The 20,201-nt window shown below is 32.2% G+C and overlaps 1 protein-coding gene across 1 annotated transcript; it reads left to right on the top strand.

The window, feature by feature from the left end:
* The first annotated feature begins 814 nt into the window (after positions 1 to 814).
* On the top strand, positions 815 to 16,509 carry LOC115877243 (putative sodium-coupled neutral amino acid transporter 11). The gene is made up of 9 exons (XM_030893395.1): positions 815 to 1,190; positions 3,129 to 3,185; positions 3,249 to 3,330; positions 5,399 to 5,608; positions 6,627 to 6,879; positions 7,202 to 7,272; positions 7,541 to 7,702; positions 14,230 to 14,486; positions 15,894 to 16,509. The coding sequence occupies exons 1-9, from the start codon at positions 1,122 to 1,124 to the stop codon at positions 16,146 to 16,148; spliced, it is 1,416 nt and encodes a 471-aa protein (XP_030749255.1). The 5' UTR covers positions 815 to 1,121; the 3' UTR covers positions 16,149 to 16,509.
* Positions 16,510 to 20,201: the final 3,692 nt, after the last annotated feature.

The raw sequence follows: 20,201 nt of genomic DNA, 5'->3' as shown, positions 1-20,201 counted from the left end.
TAAAAAACTAGTTCACGGGAATCTATTCAGTCGGCAGATCCGAGATATAATACAAGGCGTCCACAATGGATTCGGCCTTGTCTATTGCCACAGCCGGCGTAATTACCACCGAAAATTGCCGTGGATACTGTTTTTGATTTTTAGTTTGTTTTTTAAATATTTTATGGGAATGTTTCACTTTAGGTCCCTAAAATTAAAAAATATCTTATAAAACGAAGTAGATATTCTGAAATTTTAGACAAAAACAAAAAGCTTGAAGTGAGGAAAAATGCATTTTTTCGTAAAATTTTTGTAATATTTGCTCCAATTGATTTGTGATATAGTTTTTTAAACTCTGATTTGAGCTTATTTTTATTTTTTTATCTGCAATAAAACTTACCTATATATTTTTAACATACACAATTACACGTTTCGTTATATCTCCCTACATTATAAAAATTATACAGATCATACTGTGAATAGTTCTGACTGACAACGAAACGCATTAGCAAGCAAGGGGGATGTCAATGTTAGTCGGGAACTAATGTGAACTAAAGACCTAGTTCAAGGAACTATTCCTCTAGAGGAACTAGAACTAAGGAACTAGTTCCTCCCAAGGAACTAGAATTCCCACCTCTACTTTCTCCTTTCTTCTCTAGGCATTCTTCGCCCATCCTTATCTCTTGTAGATTACAGAGACACCCCGTACATATAAACAGAAAATCAGTAAATAACCACGCCCAATATATTGCAGGTCTGAATGAAAGGCGCAGGTCTAGGCTCCAATCAATAACCACTGGTTGTAGTATTTCCTTCATTCATGAAAAACCGTCGACCCACAAAAGCAGCAAACATCTTTTTACCCCAAATTATTTCGACCTATAAATGTCTAATTTTACGTAAAGTATTGTTAAAACGGTGTGACAAATATAAGTACTGATTAAATTATAAGTTATAACATTAAGCGATCTGTTTTTATTATTATAATGCGTTAAAGAAACTACAGTGATAACTAAAAAGCAACAGAACCAAATGGTGCTAACAAGTAGCTAATAGGACATTCTGTATAAATCGATTGACAAAGAATTTTAGAAAAAATAAATTATATATCCTTATAATCGAGGTAAAAAAAGGAATTGAGAATGATATCAGGAGAGAACAGTTACATTTTAGGAAACAGGAATCAGTATTCACAATTCTCAGAGGACAGGGTAAGTATACACAGGGTGTACTATTTTTAAGGTAAATGCTCAAACATCTAAAAAACAATAGAATTGGTAAATAAAAAACATCCAAAGACTAATGGATATTTTTTAATATTTTTCATTAAATAACATATTTTAACGATATACAGGGTGAGTCTTAAAATAAATGCAAATATTTTCAGGGCTGGTAGATCTCGAATCTCAATAAAAGAAACATTTTCTCTTTACAGTTTTTCAAACAAGACCAAAATAATCGAGTTATTCAAATTTGAATACCTTTAAAAAAATATTTATTTTTAAAACAGGTTTGGAAGCCACCGGCTTTTTTCTGTATTTGCATCCATAAAATAATTAACTAGAAAGAAGTGTCAACTCTGTGTTAAATCGTGGAAACACGATACGCCACCGAAAGCCTTGGTTGTCGTCTGGAGAACTAATTTTCCAATTGACAGGTTGACATGATGGCGTCATTTTTATTTCCGTTTCCGGTTATTCAATGGCGGGCCCTCTTTTAGTTTAAATGTACTTTGTACTCTTTCTTATCATAAATAAAACAAAACAAAATTTTATTCAAACATATTTATTTGAAATATGAGACAACGTGACTAAATAAATATAAAAAATAAAGCATTGAATGATTTCTACAGCAATTACTTAATTATATGCAATTTTAACGTAAATTAGTAAGGTATAAGCATGACTTACAGTAATTTGTAAATAAATACACGTATTCACAGCCATCAGGGACAGAAAACTGGGGCAGGAACATAAAAACGGGAGCCTTATACAAAAACCTGAAAACAGAAAAACAAATTTTTTTATACAAAAAATTAACAATGTAAAAATATCAATAGGTATAAAATCGTCCATTATTCCCAAAGAGACCTGGCTTATAAATCAAAAAGAAGCAAAAAGAAACTTTTAGTCGGATAACATAATCATATTATCAGTCCGATTTATTGCATTACTGACAATAAATCGCACATACTGGAGATAACTAATGTTGGCTATAGTTAAAAATGATCTTACCTTGCTGTAAATTGTTTCCATTTTCAAAAAAATCGCCGATCAAAGAGATTGTAACACCATTTTCTTGCATCTAAAAATGTAAAAACAGTGTTTATTTACTACCTATTTTTCATATACATAGGACATACCTACTACTGCAGAAACGTCATTTTCTCCAGGATTCTTCATGTAATATATATTTTATATACTTTATTACCTTTATATTTATAAATTTCAGCCGAAATATTAAATTGAACTTCCAAAACGAAACTAAACGGAATGAATTAAAATGGCGTCGAATATTTTCTAATTTGTTCTAGAACAAATCTGAAGTTGTCTCTGAAACTGAAATCTGTCAATTCTAAGCTGTGAAGTTAGGCAATAGTTAGACAGAAACATTGCTGTCCTTGTCTAGGCGGCCATACTTGTCGTCAGGAGAATGACAGGAATGACACTAATGACTGTTTCCAATTTTCCTATTTCACTGTCACCCCCCTTTTGCATACCTTTAGTGTCTTAACCATAGATTTAAACCGTATATAACCATAGTAATATCAGAGATAACAAATTATACAGTGGGAAAATTTGCGGTGAACAAGTAGTTCTAAAAAGTTTTTTAAAATATACAGGAAAATTTAAAAGAAAATACACAATTTCAACATTTTTTGCGAAAGAAAACCATAGACGTGGTCCTGGGGTCGAAATATACCATACTGAAAAGTATTTGCACTTATTTAAGACTCACCCTGTATATAACAAAAAAATTACCGAGATAAAATGCAAACATAACTGTTCAAGTTCAAATAAAAATAAATAGAGGGTGCCCCAAATTCGAAGGTAACCATTGGAATCTCAATTGACACTATCGAATTTGGTATACCCTGTATATCGTTGTGTTTAATTTAAATATATTCTATAAAATGACCAAAATTTTAGGGAAGTAGCATTGACTCACATGAAAATGCATTCGATGATATGAAACAACTCATAACGGTAACAAATTATTAAATATAATTTATTTTTTTTATTATAAATGTTCTGTTGTTTATCACGTAGGAAGAAGAAAATGAGAAAAAATCTTCCCTGCACTATGCCAGTTTCAATTTCATCAACTCAATCATAGGTAGCGGTGTAATAGGTAACTGTTTATATTACAGTAGAAACCCACTATAGCAAAACCGTAGATCAGATCATATACACGGTGGCCCATTAGTGCGAGAAAGTCCAATATCGTCGTTGTTAACAAAGATATGAAAAGAAATTTTATACAGATGTTGTTTAACATGGTTTATAATGGTATATTTTGTTATATACAGGGTGTCCCAAAAAAATTATGATAAAGTTTTATTTTTTTTTAAATTTAGAAAAGTATTCGTACCACTTAAAAAAAAAACTTTAAACTCTTTACTTTAGATTTTTTTTTGAGACGCCCTGTATATAACAATATATTTTTAGTATATGCTCTTTTATAAACCGTGCAACATCTGTATAAAACTTTTTTCATATCTTCGACAACCCGGACAACGACGACGATATTGGACTTCCTCGCACTAATTGGCCACCCTGTATACCTTACGTGAATATCAACACCATAAGATCAGCATTTGCGTCGAACAAACGTTGCAGGTTAAACGTAGTGTTTCGACAGCATGTTTGAACAAATTTTAGAAGTGCATAAACTGGAAAAACTGCGTCAAAAGTTTAAATTCCTGGACGTAGATTTTGGCGGTTTGCACAGACAAGTGTGGACGCTTCCAACGATTTGTTTGTGGTTTTATTTTAATTTTAATTTTAGTCAGCTAAGACAACTAATCAAATATAAATAACGAGTTTCTCAGTGAGTTTAGTGATCTGTACAAGAGTTTCCTTTGCTTCTGGCGAGTAAAATCAAAATAATACAGTGGCAGGGAAAAGAAAAATCAGCCCTAGGAGATTATTATTGAAAAATTCATGGACGTAGACCCTGAGGCGATTAGGGATACAGTAACGAAAAAAATGAGCTTATGGTGAAAACTCAACGACAACTCGTTGTAATGTGAACATAACTTGGTCTGTACGTTTTAAGGATGATTCACGGTACACTGTGACGGGCCGGAGCCGTGCGACGATGAAGGCACGGCCAAACATTGTCAAATGTTATTTATACTTATACATTCATGCTAAGCCGAGCACGGTCCGAGCTTCGCCGGAACGCGTCCGTGCCCTGTCCAAGAAATGTCGGTGTACATTTTTCCTCGGATCCGCTACGTTCCGGCCCCGTTGCGGCACACATAAATGAGCCGCCGCGGCTAAATACTTCGTTCGTCTACGGGCCTATAGCGACTGTTTTCTAGCAGTGTTGCCGCACCCAACTTTTAGCGCGTACCACATTATAAACTAAAAATGTACCACTTTGGTACAATTTTTTAAAGCACAACAAAATACATCTGCAAATGACTTTAACCGGTTTGATCGTTGTGAATTTCTTCATAAATTTCTACATAAAAAAACTTCCTGGAGAAAGACACAAATCGAGACGAAAAACATGAAATAGAAATTCAGAAAACCCAATTATAAGTATGTATAGGTTGAAGAAATGTAAGTAATTCTAATACTACACACTACTTGGAAAACTTAAATTTTATTAAAAAAAACGCAAATATAGAAGCATGTTAGAAACAGCAAATTTTTAAGTTTTTTCTGCGGGTTATTTAATATAGGCAACCCTATAGACATTACAACGTTTATAATACGTCGTTAATTAATGCGGATTGTCTCCGAATGGTATCGGTAAGCGCGTTTAATGCAATATCAACGACGATAATTATTAAATATCTATTCATTTTCGGTGCGCGTGGGAAATAATTATTGTACCGAATCATCCTGGATTTGAAAATGAAGTACCACTGTACCAAATAGAATTAAAAGTATCAAATTTGGTACAAATGTACCACTGCGGCAACACTGTTTTCTAGAATATAATCGGCACGGACATAATCCCCGTTGTCCACTCGGTGTTGCATATATTGAAGGCTCGGACGTGGCTCGGTGTCTACTTTACGGAACGTGCCCGGCTCGGGTACGGTCCGGTGTACCGTGAATCATCCTTTATGTGCAACGTTTTGTTGGCGCAAATAAATCCTACGTTAAGTTGTTGCATGTGGGCCCCGCTTTAAAGCATTCCTATAAAAAAATTAAGATTTAACATACTCAATTTCAATTTTAAGGCATTCCATACGCTCTACACGAGGCAGGTTTCGGGTTTGGCCTGTTTCTCTTAATCCTGGTTGCCTATATCACGGATTATTCCTTAATTTTGATGATAAAAGCTGGACACATCAGCGGAAGGTTCTCTTATCAAGGAATAATGGAGGCAGCCTTCGGAAGACCGGGATATATATTATTGGGAACGCTACAGTTTTTTTATCCCTTTATTGGTAAGTGTAGTCTACAGGGTATTTCAAAAAATATGGTGCCATCCCTCTTGAGATTCCTCACGTAAAAATAACGTTTAGCCGACCATACCAATAGGTATGGTAGGCTATTAAGATCGTCAAAAAAAAGTTTTTATAACTTCACTCAAAATGAGACTAAATACAAAATTATTTTTATTATTATATCATAAATGGCCTAAACAAAATATTTTCATGGTGTCTGTCTGTCTGTCCGTCTGTCTGTAACACGATAACTCAAAAACCGCTGAGCCGATTTTAACCAAATTTGGCACAAAAATACTGTGGCACCCGAGAATCTGGCTATTAGTTTTTGGTGGTGGTGGGGGGTTGGTAAGGGGGTATGGGAGGGGGTTAAAAATTTTAAAAAATCGTAACGCGGTTTTCAATTTAAGATTAGGAATTGCAACAAAATTTGTAATAACATCAAAATCAGTCAAAGTCGCAGTTTTTGAGATAAAAAAAAATTGGAAAAATTCCTTTACTTTGAAACTAAAAGAACTGCCTGCCAAGTTTTTATTAACATATTTTAGTATGGGCGGCTTATACGTGCTTATACGTGCCTCCCGGCGCCATTTTTTTATATCAACAGAGGTCCTATTCTGCTTTTTTTCGTAGCTACAAAGAAAGGTATTTTGCAAGTGCATAGTGCATGGTTCTTCCAAGTGCTTTTAGCGATTCGAATGAAACTTTGAGGGTAAAAGTTACATAAGTGCGATATATCAGGGACGTGCATATGGGTTATCACCTGGAATATTTTTCTAAAAAAATATGTGCGCCACTGACTCTTTTCTCTTGTTAGCAAAATTGTGTAGATCATTTAATTCCGATTAAAAGTTGTCTCTTGATATTTTGTCGATTTCAGTCTCCATGATGAGATAAACGCAATTTTATTAATTTGCCTTAATCCAAGTCTAATAGCAAACTTGACTAACAGCAAACACCCTGTATAATTTGGAAAAATATGCGAAATGATTGATTTTAATTTATTATTTTTTTTCAGCAATGGTATCTTACAATGTGGTAGTAGGAGACACAGTAACGAAAGTCATAGTGAGAGTAGCCGATTTGGGACCTCATAATATTTTTGCCAAAAGAGAAGTTATAGTTTTGATAGCAACAATTTTAATCACTATACCGTTATGTCTATACAGAGATATTGCAAAGTTGGCCAAAATATCGTTTTTTAGTTTAGTCTGTATTGGATTTATTTTGTTTTCCATATTACTCAGAATCGGAAAATTAAGTGAAATAGTGTAAGTACCGTACGATCGAAAAAAACGGCGTCAAAGATGGCTGGGGAATGATAATCGATCGTAATTTTGGCGAGGTAACTCTCTAGACGCAATTTACTAAAAATTGACAAAACATATTTTCAAAAATTAACACTAATGATTACAAAAAAAATTAAAAAGGATAGAACGAGGGATAGAACGTTTCCAGACAAACAACGCGGGCTAAGTAAATGACGTCTAGGGCTTGACCTCGCCAAAATTATCATCGATCGTCATGCCTCAGCCGTCTTGGACGCCGTTTTTTTTTCGATCGTACGGTATTATTAATAATATTGATTTCTAGTCCTCCACATTCACACTCATGGAGATTTTTTAACACGGATATCATACCGGCCATTGGAATTATGGCATTTGGTAAGTGGGATATTGTATTTAATAATATTCTAATTATACAGGGTCTGGCAATAGTGTGTCGAGCATCTGTAGCTCGTAGAATAAAAAAATGAGAATTTTGTTTAAGTGCAAACCTAAAGTATGTATTAGGATGTAATTTCAGTAAAATATTTTAACTTCTATAGGGTGGTCCAAAAAAGTGTGAGTGGATCGGGATGATTTTTTTTAAATGGAACACCCTTTAAATTCTTTAACTAACCTAATATTAAATAATGTATTACTTTTTTAGCTTTTATGTGCCATCACAACACCTTCCTGATATACAGTTCGATAGCGGATGCCAATGAGAAAAAATGGGAGACCATAACGCATGCTTCTATCATAACCAGCTTAATTGTGGCTTGTTTGTTTGGTATTGCAGGATACTCCACATTTAAAGCTTATTCGCAAGGTAAGTACCATTAAAAAACAACAGAATATTAAAAAAATGTTCATTTTTTATCTAGCATGATATGATCTTGAGAACCATTACTTAAGAGACATTTTTACGTAGAAAATTACTGAAATGTATATTTTTTCACTCAGTAGTTTTATACAGGTACGGACGAAAAGTTATTACTCTATTAAAACAGTTTAAAACAATGTCGGTGGCGCCCCCTACAAGTAGGTGTCATATTGACATCGAAATCAAATTTATCATGTCAAAAAACACCCAGACACCAACTTTTATCCAAATATCGACGTTAGTTCAGAAATTATTTGGAAAAAAACCGAAATAAAAATAAAACTTCTACACCCTGTATCTCCGAAACGAAGCATTTTAAGACACACATTCATACGAACTTTTTTTACTTATTTTTATCTGCAAAATATGCTGCTGAAGTTTCCCGAATAAAATTAGGACCACCCTGTATACATATGAATTTATATGAGGAATTTCCCAGCATACTGGATGACGTTTTTTTTCGATCATACGGTATATTAGTTCCATATACGATCGAAAAAAGCGGCGTCAGCGATGGCTATAAAATGAAAATCGCTGTCCTTTTTTTTGTATGTATGTAAAATTATATGGTAAATGTCATCGATCGTCATTTCCAAGCCAACAGGACCCCGTTTTTTTTCGAGCATACTGTATATTATAGAGAGAAGACCAGGCTACTATTAACATAGCAAGTTGCCGGACGAATTTACGTTTACCCGATTTGCGTTCGTACTCGAGATTCACTGCCGGCTAGTCGGCTGGTCAGACAGTACGCAGTTGCAGTTGTGCTTGGACGGGTCGGTCGTGACAGACTAGGAATACGATGCGAGGAATGCCGAGTATTTATTATTTTCATTTTAAGTGTTTACCTTCACTTAAGGTAACATTTAAAATAAAAATACTTAAATATTTATTATTTGAGTGTGTTTACAAACCAAAACTAAAAATAAATAAATTCTCTAAACCCCAAAAAAAACTAAAATATTACCCTAAATAAAAAAAAGTTATAACAAGTGTTCAAAAATACCATCTTCTTGTGCTAGACAGAAGCCTAGGCGGTCGTAAAATCCCCGTCTGACATTGGCTAACATATTAGAGCTAATAGTTTGGAAAGCCTCTCGTATTTTTACTTGAAGGTCATCCAGATTATTAGCCCTATTATGACCATACACTTTGGATTTTACATAACCCCACAAAAATAAGTCATTGGAAGAAAGATCTGATGATCTAGCGGGCCACAAAATAGTTCCATATCCACTAATTAAACGGTTGAGAAAAGTATTGTTCAAATATTCTTGAACAATACGGGCATTGTGGGCAGGGAAACCATCTTGTTGAAACCAGACATTGTGGAATCTTTCTCCCAATAACTCACGAATTCTAGGCACAATCTGCTGTTGTAACAAGTCCAAATACTTTGCAACAGTTAAATTGCCCGCTATAAAAAATGGACCAATCATATGCTCCCCTACAACACCACCCCAAACATTTAGCTTTTGAAGATATTGCGTGCGTACCTCAAAATATTTGTGCAAATTTTCCCGAGACCAATATCGTACTTGTGTAGGGTTATGACGACTCAATAAATGAAAACTTGATTCGTCGGTGAAAACTATACGCCGAATAAAGTTTTCATCTAAATTGGCCTTTTTCCATTACAGATTCACAAAACGCCATACGCCGAAATTGGTCTTCATGGAAAATTTCTTGAGTTTTGCGCGCTTTATACGATCGGTATCCATTCTTTTTAATTACTCTTTTAACCGTGCTAGGTGAAGAATCTGTTACCTCAGCAATTTGATTACTTGAAAACGTGGGATTTTGATCCGCGGTAGCGGCGTTACTTGCTTTAACTCCATGGTACAAAGAATACAAGGTATGATATTGCGCAGGTTGGTTGCTACGTCACAGGTGATAACAGGCGCTATTGGTCAGCACGCCTCGCGCGCCAGTTCAAATCGTCAAGATATTGTTATAAACCTGTTTTTTTGTTTATATACCGTCATTGAATTATCGCTAAACAAGTTACTGTGGAGCAGTTCATAAGGAGTTGGGCTAGGGAAGCGAGAGACCGGAGTTCGAATCTCGGCTGGGACATAACTTTATTTATTTTTTTAAATATCATTGTTGTATTTCTATAGTTTATTTTGTAGTATAAAAAAAGAACTATTTATTCTGTGATTTTTAATCTCCGGTATTAATATAAATTGATTGTTGGTACAATACTCATTTAATATAAAATAATATTCTACTTTTTGAAATGTATCGGGTCCTAATTGTACCTAAAAGTAAAATATATTTTTACTGATATACCATATTGTAAACTATTTAATATTTCAGTCACTTAAAAAGTTAATTTGCATTGAATAATTGCCTACCATTAAAGGAAATTTGAGCTTATAATCCTTTGATGGGCATCTTCCTCTAAATTTTGGGTTTCTGTTCAACCGATTTATTCTCAAAACCTGAAACATCTACATATAAAAAAGAAGCACAGGTCACTAATTATAATAAACTTCACCCCTTGGAATTACTTCCAATTAATTATAATAAACTTCACCCCTTTGAATTACTTCTATCACAATTACAATACATTCATCTGCATTGGCATTTTCTACTGTTCAATGGGAAAAACAATAAACTTTCCAACATTTTTTAAATGATGTAACAATTCCTCTTGTGGTTACTTTTCCATAGATATCCTCATCTCTGTCCTCATGTGAATTCAGAGGCAATGAACATGAAAATTATTTACTACAAACATCGCAAACTAAAACCTAATAAACAATTTTTAAAAACCTAAATAAACAATATAGAAATAAATTTAGTATTCTTACCTATTATCGTCCAAACCATGTTAATAGATAATTATTATTTTTAAATATATTTTGGAACTGCTGGTTTTAGTAATTATTAAATTAAACGAACTAAAAGTCTTTAAAAATGAACAATTCTTAACCATAACCCCGAAATTGGTCTTCATGGAAAATTTCTTGAGTTTTTTGCGCGCTTATACGATCGGTATCCATTTTTTAATTACTCATTTTAACCGTGCTAGGTGAAGAATCTGTTACCTCAGCAATTTGATTACTTGAAATTGGAGTTTTGATCGCGGTAGCGGCGTTACTTGCTTTAACTCCATGGTACAAAGAATACAAAGGTATGATATTGCGCAGGTTGGTTGCTACGTCACAGGTGATAACAGGCGCTATTGGTCAGCACGCCTCGCGCGCCAGTTCAAATCGTCAAGATATTGTTATAAACCTGTTTTTGTTTTATATACCGTCATTGAATTATCGCTAAACAAGTTACTGTGGAGCAGTTCATAAGGAGTTGGGCTAGGAAGCGAGAGACCGGAGTTCGAATCTCAGCCGGGACATAACTTTATTTATTTTTTTAAATACTGTTGTATTCTATAGTTTATTTTGTAGTATAAAAAAGAACTATTTATTCTGTGATTTTTAATCTCCGGTATTAATATAAATTGATTGTTGGTACAATACCTCATTTAATATAAAATAATATTCTACTTTTTGAAATGTATCGGGCCCTAATTGTACCTAAAAGTAAAATATATTTTTACTGATATACCATATTGTAAACTATTTAATATTTCAGTCACTTAAAAAGTTAATTTGCATTGAATAATTGTCTACCATTAAAGGAAATTTGAGCTATATAATCCTTGATGGGCATCTTCCTAAATTTTGGGTTTCGTTCAACCGATTTATTTCTCAAAAACCTGAAACATCTACATATAAAAAGAAGCACAGGTCACTAATTATAATAAACTTCACCCTTGGAATTACTTCCACTAATTATAATAAACTTCACCCTTGGAATTACTTCTATCACAATTACAATACATTCATCTGCATTGGCATTTTCTACTGTTCGATGGGAAACAATAAACTTCCAACATTTTTTAAATGATGTAACAATTCCTCTTATGGTTACTTTTCCATAGATATCCTCATCTCTGTCCCTCATGTGAATTCAGAGGCAATGAACATGAAAATTATTTTACCATAAACATCGCAAACTAAAAACCTAATAAACAATTTTAAAAACCGAAAATAAACAATATAGAAATAAATTTAGTATTCTTACCTATTATCGTCCAAATCCATGTTAATAGATAATTATTATTTTTAAATATATTTTTGGAACTGCTGGTTTTAGTAATTATTAAATTAAACGAACTAAAAAGTCTTAAAATGAACAATTCTTAACCATAACCCCAAAAATGCGGATCTCCTGTCAACTTTCTTATATTTTTTATTTGTTCATTATTTTCCTAGTGACGTCACAGGTGGTATGCGCGAACTGAACGAAATTGGAGCCGCTATCGATCATACCTTGTATTCTTTGTACCATGCTTTAACTCCTGTTCTTCATTAATCAACACATCAGGCTTTCTGTGTTTTTGTGGGGACACGCACCCATGTGTTTCAAAATTATTTATAACTCTATAACTAAATAACTGATATAGTAGGTAAAGATGGAATTGGCCTGTTTACACAAGTTTGTGGAAAAATTGTTTGTATATCCCGATAAGACCTATTTTGGAAATACCATTTTACAATTTGAATTTTCTCACGAACTTCGTAAACATCCATTATTTTACTTAAAAAATAAATTTTACACGAGAGCTGCCGCGAGAATCTATGTATTCGTTTTGGCTATTAAAACACGAATAAATACAAATTCTGAAACATTCTTATCACATATCTACCTATTTTTATTTTATCGCATTTTTTCGCTTGCTTTTTATCCGGCGGACGGGTATACGGTAATTCGTCCGGTTCTGCCTATGTTACTACTACGGTGGTCCGGTCTGTATAGTCACTTACCAGCGAAAAGCTATTAATTATTATTAAAAGAGATCTACCGCACACAACCAACTATTTTACAGTCTTTTTAGATAAATCGCAATAGTGTCACTGTTAATTTAAGTTCTGTCACAATATCCTTCAAAAGTTACTACCTCCGAACAATACCAATTGCAGAAAAAATAATAAAAAATAACATAAAATAAGCTCAGTAAAGACAAACAAAAAATCTACAAAATTTCAAATCAAATTCAATTGTTTCAATCAAAACGTCAAACAGAACTGACAGGAATGGGTATCTATGATGTCGATTCCGTCAACAATGCATGAATGGATAGTCAGTGATGGTTATGAAATGAAGATTGCTATAGTCTATAAATGAATAACTTTGAATTTTGACCGTTATTTTTTACCAACATGGCAAATATAAAATACCTCTGTCAAAAAAGTTATTGATATTCTTTAAATTGAGTGCCTGAACTAGCCTACACGAATCAGATAGGTAACTCTTTTTACTTTCGTGAAATAAAAAAGGAAAATAATAAAACAAGTGACAATTCTTCCTCTTCTTGCAAAAATCAACACGAAATGTCATAATTGACAAAAGTAAAATGTCATCAGCTTTTGACATTTCTAAATATTAGACCAATGCCGTCACTATTAGAACAGCCACGGAGCGAGACTTATGACGTCACGCTAGTTAGATAATACGGATTAATAAATATATTGGAGAATACATGGAAACATAATTATTCCTCGTATTTTTGGTTTGTATTTTAAAAATAATATAGTTTACATGAAATATACATAATATACAGTTAATAAATACAATATAATATATACCTATTTATTGTAATAAATACTTTGGCTAATAAACACGAACCATACAAATGCAGCAAATGTTTTACAATATACAAATAATGAATAGGTGGTACATAAGATATTGGGTAAAATGTAAATATATTTTAAATTTTGTGGTTCGAAAATCGATCTAATTTAACAAAAACATTCAATATCTACTAATAGTGATGTATTATTATTTGCATTCACAAAATTTATTTATATATTATAATGTTTACTGCAATTAATAAACTAATATAAACTTGTCAAAAGATGACCACATATTTTTTAAATTATTATTCTTAACACACAAAAACTATCTACATTGACTATGGAGTACGATTTCAGTCATATTGTAAAAACATTTGCTGCATTTGTATGGTTCATAGTTTATCTGCCAAAATATTTATTAATATAAATAGGTATATATATTGTATTTATTAACTGTATATTATGTATATTTCATGTAAACTATATCATTTTTAAAATACAAACCAACAAATCGAGGAATAATTATTTCCCATGTATTCTACAACATAGTTATTAATCTGTAGTATCTAACTAGTGTGACGTCATAAATCTCGCTCCTAGGCTGTTCTATTAGAGACGGCATTGCGTCAGCATGGCCGCAAGTTGCTAACCAAGTGCTAACCTAATAAAATTAACACTAGAAAAGCCCGCGGGAACTGTCAAATTCAAAGTTATTCGTTTCACAGACTATATCACTTTAAATGTAAAATTATAAGGCGAATGTTATCGATCGATATAAAATAAATAAAATAAAATTATATTCAAGGGTTCCAATTTTTTTTTATTTTTTAGGTGATTTGCTGGAAAATTATTGCTGGGACGACGACTTAATGAATGTCAGTAGACTGCTGTTCAGTATACAAATTCTACTAACTTATCCTATAGAATGTTTCGTCACAAGAGAAGTTATAGAAAATTCGATAGTAGGACGAGATCCAAATGTGCCAATGCCAGAAAAAATACATTATGCTATTACTTTAACCATAGTTATCTCTACGTATTTGATTTCAATGGCCACAGATTGTTTAGGCGTCGTTTTGGAACTAAATGTAAGTGAAAACACCTTTTTACTAGCGATGGGAACTATCGAATGAATTAAACTATCGAATGGTTACTGAATGAATGATTTCAACTATCGAATGGTTTTATTCGAATAAAATCATTCATTCATTTGTATACTAAAGCATATGTGACAACCTCGCCGTGCGACTAAATGGTTATCGTTGAGCCACGACTATCGAATGCTTTTGATAAATGAAATTTGAAATTTAGTATCTGTTTGATTTTTGTGCGTCAGTGCATTATTAGTTCTTCCAAATTCTTATAATTTCACCTTATAAACACTGTGCTATAAAATATTTAAAATACTAAAATAGTAGTTTTTTTAATTGACGATTGTGTGCGTGTGCAGGTATCAAAATTTTTCCGAAAATTTGTGTGATTTTCTGTAGCCCGATCTTTCAATTATTTTATTTTATATGGTATATCTATATGGTCTATTTTTTAATGGGAAATTTTGAGAAGTAGCAATTTTTAAGAGAGATGAGATGAACTTAGAATTAATTTTAAAAATACATATTTGTATTTTAGATGTTTTAATAATATGAATTAGTTGAACTTAATAATAATATTTAAGTAATGTAGTTAAGTAAATGGTTATCGAACTCGAACTATGGGGTGAGAAAATTAAATTTTTGCTACTACGTAAAATAATGTTTATATTAAATTATTTTAAATTTTGTTGTTAATAGGAATAACAAATTATTACTGTTATTATTATTTTTATTAAACCAGTCTTTGCTAAAAACATTAAAAATCATTTTCTTACATCCAAAATAACAAGTATTATTGCAGTGTAACAACAGAATATTAATAAAAAAAATGCAAAATATATATAGACATACTATCCCTAACTAACTAAAGCCAAACAATAATATTCTTTGCTAATATCAACTAATACCAATATATGGCAACAGCGCCCTTCATAATATATTTTCTGTGTAAATACTAGCACCTCAATAAAAAAATAATGTGTCCTTATCTTTATATGACTCCGCAAAAAATCAAAGATGCCGGCTTCTTTCATAGCAATGCCACCGACCGCTGTCGGGTTTCTCGGAAAGAAACCTACGTCGCCGGGCGACAACTAAAATCCAGTTAATATTTCATTATAATCGATCCTGACGAATAAATGAATTTCATAAATGAATGAATTTTATAAATGAATGGTTTTTGCCTCCGAATTACTAGAATCCTTCTAGAATACAATATTTCAAGGCAGATGACGCATCTATTCGATAATTTTTCGAATAGTTTTCAACGAATGTTTTTTTACTAGCTATCGAATTATTCGAATGAATTGCAACTATCGAATGTTTCGATAGTATTCATTCGATAGTTCCCACTACTACTTTTTACCTTTTAAAAAAAGTATAGAGAGATGTATTATGTTACAGGGTGTTTTAGCTGCAGTACCTCTGGCCTACGTCCTACCAGCCTTATGTTATCTGCGCCTTGAGGAAGGAGTCATTTATGGAAGAAACAAGTTACCAGCTTTAGGTGTTGCGATATTTGGTTGCACGGTAGCCATTTTGGGCGTGGTCTTTTTATTTATGGATTTAGAGCAGGTCAATCAATGTAGCCATGGAAGTGCCATGAGCTACTGCCTGGAGCAAAATAACACAGCAAATTATAATAAAACGAAAGCCTAAATCAAGTTATTTTCACTTCAATAAATTATATACAGAGTGTAAAAAGAAAGGGTGTACCAAACTTCAGTGGGTGGTTCTAAAGATAAAAATAAAACAAACAATTCTTATGAACGACGCCCTAAGGGGTAGTTAGGTACCAGATATGGCTTTAAAAATTTACAAAATATGTTTGAAGTAAGGGCTTTAAGGACAGTAAAGGCTCTCAAGGGTTGTTTCTTCCTCAACTTCCTCACCAAGCACCTTAGGTCGTATGATCACAAGAAATATTTCTATTTTATTTTAATAATCTGTATTACCAATCACTGAAGTTTGCTACATTATCTTTTGACACCCTGTATATACAGTTGGTTCGACGATTCTTCAACGTTACGTCATCGATGTTTATCAAAAATATGCGTTCATCTGAGATCAGTTCATAATGTTTCAAAATTATTATTATTAGGCTTTTATTGATTTTGACTTTGCTAAATCGGCCCTATTGTAAAAATAAACTTGTGTAAAGAGTTAGGGCTATTCCCATACAATATAATATACTCTTTGATACTCTGTATGTTCTAGATGATGTAGAAATGTCAATTTACAAAGAAAGTACGACAATATATAGGGTGTCAAACTGCGGTGGGCGATTCTACAGATAAAAATAAAACAATAAGTTTCTATGAACATATACCCTAAAATGCTTCCAGAAGAAGTTAGTATATTAGTAAACATGTTTTTGTTAAAAAATTTAGTACTCTTAGACACATTTTAATGGTAAAGCGTAATAAATTCCGTATTTTTTTACTTTATTTGATAGAAAATGACTCTGAATAGAATGACATATAATATGTCAATTTTTGACATTCTCGCTTAAGAAATCGTATTTTAAATTTCAATCTAGAGTGCCGTGGCTATGTTAAAAATACTAATTTTTAATCAAGAAGCCTTGGAAAATGGATTTGATCGTCGAATGTTTTTAGTGTCTTGTCCTGCCCGGTCAAAAAAGATGTCCAAATCGTATTTCTTCTAAATCATATCTCAATTTTTTCAAATGGAACGAGGGTGGTTCATTAGCATATTGGGAAAAAGTATTTTTTACGAATAATTTGATACCACACACTTGGTATTTCAAGTCAAATTGTCGTTATGTTACAATTCAGATAAACCATATGCGAAAATGTCAAAAGTTGACATACAATATGTCATTCTATTCAGACTGTCATTTTCTATCAAATAAAGTAAAAAAATACCGAGGGTGCCATTTAAAAATCAAAAGTTCTAGTCGTTTCCGGTGATACAGAAAGTGACCGAAAACAATTGAATACGTCAATCAATCCTAATTTATGTCATATACTAACATAGCAAATCTCGTTTTTTTATCTGAAAAAATAAAAAGTTATAGGGGGTGAGTCACTTTTGGGACGCACCCGGTATATAAAGATAAAAGAATTACCACAGTGTAAAAAACGGTTTGCCAATATGCTTAAAGAACAGAATATATATTATTTTTATTTACCATTTCGAGGCCTGTAATTACCTCGAGAAGCATTTTAGGGCATATATTCCCAAGAACATTTTGTTTTATTTTTATCTTTAGAATCACCCACCAAAGTTAGATAAACTATTTTTTGACACCCTGTATGACGTAACATTGAAAGATTGTCGAACAAACTGCACATACAGTATGTCCACGAATATTGGACACATGGAAAACTTTGTTAATTTAGATTTTTTTTTCAGAAATTTTGATTCTTAATATTAAATTTCTGCCAAGTTTTCTATATTAATGTGTCGGAAATTTTTAGACCCAGCCTATATTAAGCAATCTCTATAAATAAGCAAATAACGTATAGACAGAATATTAAAGTAATTAGAATAAAAAAAATATTTTTAAAAATACGCTAAAATAAGATTTTTTAAATTTCTTTAAAAAAATCTAATGCCAATCAAAACATTAACTTCATTTGGTATATTAAATGTAAATATACCAGCCAAAATGTAAAAATAAATACAAAACCCGTACAAAAACCTGTTTCAACCTGTTTTAAAAACGCCAATATACACAGTGTCTCATATTATAAGATAACATGCAAACTACAGGAATCTCATGAACTAGGATAGATACAATGATGACTAAATTAGAGTAAAGTTGTGTCTTCCTAAACCCTACAACGTCCTGTTTCTGAATCTAAAAAAAACCGAGTACTTCCGAAGAAAAAAACGATTTTTCTCGATTTAATTTTTTTTATCTTATTTCTCATATGGGACATCGTGTGTAATAAGTAAATATAATAATATTGATAAATTCCTGATAAAAAATCATTCTAATTCATAATAGTACGAGAGCTAGCAACGTCGGAAAAACAAGGCCGTCTGGCTCTTTGATATATGTTTTACTATACTCTCTAGAACAGCATGCGGCTCGTCTGACTGCCGGTAAACGTTGCGTTCTCTACTGCGCATTGAAAGAAGATCCTATATTTTTATTAGTCCTTTAAATTCTAGTATTGAATATAAATCGAACATGTCTCCATAGCGCAGTCACAAATTAACTACAACAGATGCGAAAGAACACCGAATTACGCGTTCAGGTTTCTGTGACCTTCAGAAAGAGTTCATAGACAATCCGCATCAATGTATAGTTTGGGTTATTATTTGTTTGGGTGAAAATAATCTGCACCAATATGTTATCGAGGCATACAAAAAGGTCCACAGACTTCGAGACATACGAAAAATCAAGTCTATTTAGCGTGTGTCGCAATTTTCACACCTTAAAAAATTAGTTTTTTATAGCTATAGCAACTGCAGCGACTATGAAAAAAGCTGTGTGATTTTCATTCAAAATAAGGGCACCTGTAATTCATTTGAGAATGTTATAAATCGCTAAAAGAGGTTTCAAATCCCTTGGATTTCTATTAATATTAAATAAATTTTATTAAAAATTGAACTAAAATTGTTAATATCATTAAAAACAATTCAAATTCAAAAATTGTATCAGTCAAATTCCCTCATTTAAGGTGAATATTAAAGTAAATATAAATACAGCCCATTCTAAGCTCTACTTATCTTTAAGAAAAATTTAAATCATTGTTGCAATTGGGCCTTAATGCCATTTCGAATGAACAATAGTATTAATAATGTACATTATAATAATAATAAATTTTATATCATAGTGTGTATTAAAACTACCAAAACACTTTTAAATTGGTATATATTAACAACTTTTGTTTTTTAATCCAAAAAAAAGTTACCAATTTTCTCAATCAAAATATTTGTGGTCCTGAAAAGGACCTTCGTTTTCCCATGTTCGTCAAGGTAGGTAATGGGTAAACGGTAAAAAAACAGGATAATGAAATTTAAAAAATTACAAAAATTGTTCAAAAGTGCCTCCCTCTTGCATTAAACAATAACCCAAACGATCATAAAATCCCCTCCTCACATTGGATAACATATCAGGGGTGACAGTGTCAAAGGCATTAAATATTTTCTGCCTTAACTGCTCCAAGTTTTGAATTTCTTCATGGCCGTAAATTTTAGATTTTATGTACCCCCATAAAAAGAAATCATTCACCGAGAAGTCAGGTGAAATTAAACGTCAGTCTAAACAAAACTGTCATTTTTGAAAACTTGTCAAAATTTGGACACACGCTAAATGGACTTGATTTTCCTATGTCTCGAAGTCTGTGGACTTTTCTGTATAATCTCGCAGTAATTTAATAGATTGCTCGTCATATTATATCAGCTCGTAGGAGATTAGGAAAAAAAAAGATATTTATAGTATAAAAAATTAATTTATTTAACAAAATTTAATTAAAGATGTGACAAAATAGTTACATTTCTATTGGTTCTATCAAGGTTCTATCGGACTTTTTTCGACTATATAAATCTTTATTTTTTGTAAACTTTAATGCATAAAATATTTTCAATGTAATAAATAATTTAATGATGTAAATTAGAGGAAATTTCTCACATGGGTGATCAAATTCTATAGTTTTCATTATATCAAACAGCCTCTGAATGTTTTCTTCAGTGCAAATCTCATCAAAATTTAATATAAATAATTTTTCCAGCCTG

Source organism: Sitophilus oryzae, unplaced genomic scaffold (genome assembly GCF_002938485.1).
Source record: "Sitophilus oryzae breed Bouriz unplaced genomic scaffold, Soryzae_2.0 scaffold_1442_pilon_pilon, whole genome shotgun sequence".
In the NCBI taxonomy this organism is placed as follows: Eukaryota; Metazoa; Arthropoda; class Insecta; order Coleoptera; family Curculionidae; genus Sitophilus; species Sitophilus oryzae.
This window is presented reverse-complemented; position numbering and strand designations above follow the sequence as displayed.